Source organism: Cucurbita pepo, chromosome LG07 (genome assembly GCF_002806865.2).
Source record: "Cucurbita pepo subsp. pepo cultivar mu-cu-16 chromosome LG07, ASM280686v2, whole genome shotgun sequence".
Taxonomy (NCBI): domain Eukaryota; kingdom Viridiplantae; phylum Streptophyta; class Magnoliopsida; order Cucurbitales; family Cucurbitaceae; genus Cucurbita; species Cucurbita pepo.
In genome coordinates, this window is record NC_036644.1 from 4,658,979 (window position 1) to 4,666,510 (window position 7,532).

Below are 7,532 nucleotides of genomic sequence, written 5' to 3' on the forward strand. Positions count from 1 at the left end.
ATTTATTTATTAAATTTTGTAGCACGATGGAGTGAAACTAGAAATTTTAAAACGAACTAAATCAAATGTATAATCATATTTAAAAAATAGGGATGTAAAAAGCCATAGTTTCAAAATTTGTGAGCATCCCCCAACATGAATTTGTATAGATGCTTATTTGTATGGACTAGAAGCGAATATACCTTATAGACACTTTGTTCTTTGCTTATTTACAAGAACATAAACAAGGTTGATGGAATCTTTAAAGCAGGACACCGAGAGAATTCCCTTAAGTAGAACAAGCCCTTCTCGGGGCAATGAGAGGGTGGGGTCTCATTGTTCAAGTCTTAAAATCATTTTTCGGCGCATTACACAACCTAACAATCTGGTATTCTCAAGCAAGTGACAGGGGTTTTGGTCGACATAGTGAAGAAGAGCGAATAGGAAGGAAGAAACCATTTTAGTACCCATGATCAAACTCGACCTCATTAGCCCACTGCCAACAAATATAATGTTGCTGCTGTTGTAATCTTTTATTCTTTTAACCTAGTTTGGACTTGGTAAAATTTGAGCTTCAAAAGCCTTAGATATGAGAAAAAGGTTTATAAAAATCCCAATAAGTTAAGAAAAATATGAAAGAAAATAGTAAAAAATTAGGAAAAACAATAAGGAGTATGTTATAACCTTAATCTTAATTTGGAGGGAGGAGAAAAAGAAATAACTAAAGAAAAGAAAAAGTTAGGGTTTGAAGGGAAAAAGAGGAAGAAAGTAGAAACTGCTCCAACCATTGAGATAGAGTCCGAATTTAGCTGAATTTCCTTGATAAGAACTACTTAGGACGTTGAATTGAATTAGATTGTAAAGTGGTGGACAAAATTTAAACGTATTTATTTCCCTTCTTAGTTAATGCAATGGAATGATAATAATTTTATTGAAAGGATGAATAAAAACTCTACAACCTTATGGAAATGAGAATAATTTCTGCCTCTTTGCTACCTTTCCACTCTGGCAACTATACTGTCGAGCTAGGTCTAGGTCAATTAAAGTAGTACGTCAAGATGACTAGGTCTAGGTCAATTAAAGTAGTACGTCAAGATGACAAGATGTCCCAACCTTTCAGACAACGTGTATGAATTTGATGCATGAATTGAGTAATGTAGGGGAGATTTTTTTTTTTTAAAAAATGATTTTAGGTTGGTAGAGCGTATAGTTTTCTTTGGATGGCTTATGAACTAAACCAATTTTATTATGGGCAAGTTTTGATTAAAAAATTATTTTTAAATGATGATTATGATACATATTGAAAGTACAAGGTTGATATACATGTGAAAGATTATTCTATGTTGGAGCACCTCATGCATTTGTGTGCCTATTAAAAGTTTTAACAATACTATCTTATATGATGAGAAAAGAATTCTAGGCACATCGTTAATTAATTGCAGCACAATTTCGTTAAGTAGATGTCAACTAAACATCAATTAGGTAAATTGCCATATTTCCACCTCAATAGCAGAGTAATTTACTAAATATTTATAATACTCAACTCTCAATAGAGGTTAAAATTAGCTGAACTGAAAATAAGTAATCTAAGAGGCAGAAATTTCGACTCTTCTTTCTTATGGAGTAGAAAAAAAAATCAAAATTTATAGAAATTCTGTTAAGAGCACATGAACTAATATAAAAAAATGCAAGTGTCTAATAATATTGTACAACAATTTCCTCACACACAATAGGAAAAGTGGCTGTGGTGAGTATAATGGAAAGAAAAGCATTAAACTAGACGTACATTGAACTGATTTTAGTATGGTTTCTGCCTGCGGCCATGTGAATGTGATGCTGACGAAGGTGGTCTCCCGTTTCCTCTTCTATCAAATGCGGAATACCTATTATTTCCATATTGCTGTTGTGGGCCGCCGCCGCCGCCATTGTTGCCTGCTGGAGGAGGCCGCCCCGCACGTCCATGATGTTGCTGACTACTACCCGAATCTGCAGCGAGTTGGTTGTAGCTGTAACCACTTTGATAAGTTGGAGGGTGGTGGGATGTCGGTGCATTAGGAGGGTAGGGAGGCACATCGCCATGACGAGACCACGATGTCGATGTTGATGGGTAATAAGCTTCAGGATTCTCACCATAATGTTGGGAATTCATTTGATTGTGTGATCTACTATTGTAGTGTTGGGAATGAGGTCTCGGGTCATGGTGGTATACTGGGCGTGGCTGATGGTATGCATCATCTAGGTGGCTGGGCATTGCGTTGGGATTCATTGGTCGGTTATGACCTTGGGAGTAGTTCGGTCTGCCACCAGGTGGCATTCTGTAATCGGCTTCCTGATCTCGTGATCGATAATCCATATGTGGATGCGGGGGATGCCCAGGGATGTAGGGTTGCACCGTATGGGAGAGCGAGGGTGCCTGCTGCCAATTGTAGTGACCCTTTCGATCTCCCCCCCTAACCTGCAAGCTGTTGGCAACGAGTCTATGTGCTGCATCTCCTAGATGTCGACCTGTAATAGCCCCGGGAGGATTTGGCCTGAAAAAAACGCAATGAATTCTCACCAGAAGTATAGTTTCCAAATCGTTGGCTATGAATGAAAACGAGTAATTTACTAATAGACTTTCACTCTCTATAGCCATAGAGTACCTTGTACTATCATTGTATCTTCCGTTGTCATGATGATGCCTCCTACCAGAATCTTCATGCCACAATACAGGTTCAGGTTTCATGTCACCCATGCTCACAATCTGCCACAAGACGACGTCGTGTGAATTTAAAAACAGAACGGTACTGTGGATTTAAACAATGGTAGAAGCTATAAACAAATAATGTACCTTTGGAGGAAAGTTCACCCCAGCGGGCGGTTGAGTGATATGCTTGTGCGCGTCTGGAAGTCGATATATAGCACATCTAAATTCGAAGAAAAATGAAAACGTGATCAGTATTTTTGCTTCTTCAAATGTTGAAATCGAATATAGTGGAGCTCAAGACTCTTACATGACTTGGTTATCTATAATATCCTCCAAGCCCTCAACTGGAGACCTGAATATAGGAGGGCAGAGCTCTCCCGAACATGGAGAGAGATAGCCATTCATTCCTCCACTGCAGTTAATTAATTCAAATCAGAATCATGTTTGAAACAGAAAACTATAACTTCTACCAAGAAAATGAGTGTGGCACGTTAAATAATCAAAGTTTGGAAAGGACATTGAATAAACATTTCCATGAGAAATTAAGCACGTGGTGACATAAAGAAACCGAGTTGCCTAGAGACCAGAGTTCGGAAAACCTGTATTGCTTTCTGTGTGTCTGAGCAAATACATTAAACAAAAACTTTAAAAAAGCATAAAAATTAAACCTACAATGACTACAAGAATCATCTTAAAGTAAAACACAGGTATCATCTCAAAGGATATCAGATTTGAAGAATTTGCATGCAAACACAGGAAGATGTGAATATACCATCATGATAGAAATAACTAGTATGCTCGGGAACAAAAGAATTTTACATGATACAAACCTATGTTCAGGGTTCATTTTTTCCTTAACCTCAATACGTTCTCTCTCTCTCAACTGCTTACAGCGGTTGTCAAGGGAGTATATACTAACAGAGAGGGGGTGAGAAGATGTCACAAAAAGCATGTCAAACATCACACTATTTCTCCGCGCTTCTTCTTCCTGCGGAAATGTAAAAATACAATTATTCAAAGAGAAGCAGGGATATGAATTGATTTTTTCTCTATTTTATTTTCCTCCTTGATGAGATACAGATGATTGATTATCTGGACCTCATTATGGAGGAAAATAAATCATATCCAAAGGAAATGCATGTCCGAACAACTAGTAACTCACCGTCAATGTATGCTCAATTTTGTCAACCTCGGAAAGAAGGCGGGCTTCATCAATGAAAGGCAGTTTGGCAATACCCTGCAGAATAGTTGGTACAAATTATTAAAAGCAGCAATTTGCATAACCTAATTGAAGCCAGTTCATCAAATTAAAGGATAAATTAATGGCTGGAAGCAAACAAACCTGCCAGGAATATCGTTTACCATTCATATCCACTTCAAAATCTGACACATCAAACCAAAGTTAGGAGAGGAAAAAAAACTTAGGTAACTATAAAGCAGCCATTTTTTAACAAATGCTGTACCTGTAGGATAGAAGTCAATGATAGGTGAGTTCTGATCTGTCATCAATTTTCGATACTGCTCAGGGAGTGCATGTGCGCTGCAAAAAGTGCAATGTAAGAACCCTTTGATAAATGTAAATTCCATTAAAAGACACACACACACACACCTAGCAGCAGGGAAGACACCCAGTAGCTGATTGAATGGCTTAAAGGGAGTGCCTAGATTGAATGATATATCCAGCTCACCAAGGCCTTTGAGATCGGAAGCAAACGGTGCATAATGATATGGATAAAACCTGAGGAAGAAAATGACAGAAGTAAACACCTAAATGCACATCACAAGAACAAGAAAAATTGAATACATATTCAATTACCCAGGACTACTCCACTACAGATGAAATTATGATAACAAGGAAACATAAAAGACACAGGTACTTATGCGGCATCAAAACACACGGTTGACACAGGTACTTATGACATTTATAATATTCCACCTTTTTTGTCAATTTTTTTTTCATAATTTGATTATTTTATTCTTGTTGATTCCGAGAACAAGGCATATTAAGGACATGCTAGAGACACATTTAAGATGCATGGTAAAGAAACTGTTGCAGAACTTAGAAAGAAAAGGATAACTGATGAAAAGATAAGTCTGTTTGCCATGCAATTTAGATTCTATTACTTGTTTTCCAGATTCCGTGAATCAATTGGATTTCTGAATATCTATTTGGTGGAATATTTTACAAACATTTTTTGGGCTATGTGATCCAAATCGCAGAAATTAACATTTTTTATCTTTTCAACAGATCCAGATTTCCAATTCAGAAACTGAAAACAGAAAATTACACTGAGCAAAACAAAAATATACTATCTAATGTTATAAGCTTGTTTCATTTTTTGTTAAAATTAAAACATGAATTCCATAATATATTATCAATTAGGTAATATTAAAATAATAATTATATAAAATTATAACATAAAATATCCACTTGATAATGATGAGTTAGAATAGAAGAATTGGGAAAAATTGTTCCAAATAAAGCTAGGTTTCAACAAAAAATAAATAACAATAGACGCTCAAAATAAAGTTATCTTCTTTAGAAAAATAAATTTTCATTTTATTAGGACACCCATGTATCTTAAGATAATTATAAGCAATAATATACAAAAAAAATTGATCATAAAAGCACCAAAGAGAGGAGACTAAGCAACTCACCATTGCCAAGAACAGACGCCTTCATAATAATAGTGCATAACCCAACATAGCCCTTCTGTGTACCTCAAAACCTGACAGAAAACAAAATATTAGCTTACAATCATAGTAGATGAAAAGCATAAAAATCAACAGTAATTCACTTCTAATTAACTTACAACATCCTTTCGCGTGTCATCAAGTTCCTCTGGAGTATTTGCAGAAAACTTTTCGTTATAATACCTCTCTCTCCACCCAGGTACGCCCAATTTAATCTGACCATCAACATTCATTCAGCTTAAGAGATGAGCTTAACACATTGATTATATAGTACTATACAACCACGAGTAGACTATTAATAATATTGAAAAAAGAATTTTAAAGTCATTTAGCTCCATGGTAGCATGAAACAGAAAACAAATCATAATGCAACATAGAATGGAAATTATGCAATAGGAAGAAGCATAAGGGAAACTTCAATTAAAAATGAAAATTAGAAGCCTTAAGATAGATCAGTATAATATATGCATAATGCAGCCAAGCTGAACGGAGAGAATTTTCTAGATACAAACCTTGTCTTCTTCTGCATTATCAGTGTTGAAAACATCAGACTTTTCACGCAGTATCTCTTTAAGCTTTGCCTTCAATTCATTTTTGTTCTCATGGATCTAAAAGAGAAACAAAAAATAAAATCTATAAGAAGCATTCTAGACCTCAATGATCTACTTGAAAACTCCATGCCAGTAAGGCTCATGCCCAATTAAAGATTGGACATAGAAAATACTCCTAAAAATGTCTAATGGGTTTATAGAATAACAATGAACTGTCGCCTGAAGCATGAAAACATACATCTATTTCCAAAGTGTTTTCTGCTTCAACAATAGCAGAACCAATAGAAGCCCCAGATGATGGACGAGCAACTTTGTTACGGTGAATGTAGGGACCGCTATCATCAGATTCCAGTGATTGCTTATTCTTATTTTTCAGTCCAGGTAATTTGGAAGTGGCTTTTCCAAATCCTGATTGTTCATATGGCGAAGGACAAGGACCTGAAGCTAGACGAGATTCACGAAAACGTGCAACTGGAACTAGGGATGGTTGAACCTGAGGCTCTGCATCATCTCCTCTTCTTGTCTGACCTTTTTCACGCTTTATTCTATCTGCCTGCTTCTGGGTTTAGAAAAGATGACCAACAGTATGAGAATATAAAGGATAACGGTCATGCAGCAAACAAGATTACAGGCAATTATGAGATGCAATCTACAAATTAACTAAAATAGAAGTCTATTAAAAAATGTAATCCAACATGCAAATTACCCGTTAACCAACCCAACCTTAACACACAGGTGTGAAGGCAGGATCACAAGGCCAAAAAGAAAGAGAGAAGAAAACCAATATTTTTCTTGGTGGGGCACACAATATATAAGTAAGAAAAAAAATTGTAAATGAAAATTGTACTATACAAACACAGGAAAAGAGAAAGCTTATTGCGTAATTTTGATCAACAAGAGGCAGTATATTGTACAACCTCCCCCAAAGAAGGCACAAAAATCCCCGTTTTAAAATATTGTTTCAGGCTGGTGTGACATCCTTATGAACATGCCAAGCCACTCAAAAGATATCACAGAGATGGAACCAGTAAGGCACAACCACCAATAAATTGATGACTTATGGAGTCTTCCGTGCACATACAACTCAAACAAACTTGGGGGACATCAGCGAGAATCTTGAATTTCCAGATCTTATTAGTAAAACCCCTACATTCCAGCAATCTGTTGGTGCTCCAGATGGCATTTTGATCTTATCGAATGAAGCCTTAGTCTCAGCTGAAGATTCTTTGGTGGGAAATTGCACCCTTTCTATTAATTTTAAACTTGCAGATGGTTTTTCGTATTCGTTACTTGTTAATCCAGATTGAACTTAAAGAAATGGTGGATGGAAACAATTAGGGTTGCCCTAGTTTTGTGATGATACAGAAGTTGAAGAAGATTAAAGTGAAGCTAAGTTGGTGGATAAGGATGTTTTTGACTTCACACATTCTCAGAAGGAAACTCTCATCAGTCCAGTAACAAACTCAACATGAAAGAGAAATTAAAAGACAAGATAAAAATAAATAATTAAAAGACAAGATAAAAATAAATAATTAAAAGACAAGATAAATCTAGGAAACATTCCTAACCTTAAAAAACTGCCTAATATTCACCTGAAAATCCCCCCCCCCCCCCCCCCCCCC

At 36.1% G+C, this 7,532-nt stretch overlaps 1 protein-coding gene across 1 annotated transcript in view; it reads right to left on the reverse strand.

Annotated features, from left to right (window-relative positions):
- Positions 1 to 1,598: 1,598 nt before the first annotated feature.
- Positions 1,599 to 7,532, reverse strand: part of LOC111798477 (5'-3' exoribonuclease 3) — an 11,271-nt gene continuing 5,337 nt past the window's right edge. Inside the window, exons 12-24 of the mRNA XM_023681648.1 lie at positions 6,149 to 6,469; positions 5,872 to 5,967; positions 5,479 to 5,574; positions 5,324 to 5,394; positions 4,275 to 4,403; positions 4,129 to 4,205; positions 4,008 to 4,048; positions 3,828 to 3,902; positions 3,496 to 3,653; positions 2,973 to 3,077; positions 2,810 to 2,885; positions 2,622 to 2,722; positions 1,599 to 2,510 (exon numbers count right to left, since the gene is read on the reverse strand). Coding sequence (XP_023537416.1) covers positions 1,778 to 2,510; positions 2,622 to 2,722; positions 2,810 to 2,885; positions 2,973 to 3,077; positions 3,496 to 3,653; positions 3,828 to 3,902; positions 4,008 to 4,048; positions 4,129 to 4,205; positions 4,275 to 4,403; positions 5,324 to 5,394; positions 5,479 to 5,574; positions 5,872 to 5,967; positions 6,149 to 6,469 — 2,079 coding nt within the window. The 3' untranslated portion in view covers positions 1,599 to 1,777. The remainder of the gene's footprint in view (positions 2,511 to 2,621; positions 2,723 to 2,809; positions 2,886 to 2,972; positions 3,078 to 3,495; positions 3,654 to 3,827; positions 3,903 to 4,007; positions 4,049 to 4,128; positions 4,206 to 4,274; positions 4,404 to 5,323; positions 5,395 to 5,478; positions 5,575 to 5,871; positions 5,968 to 6,148; positions 6,470 to 7,532) is intronic.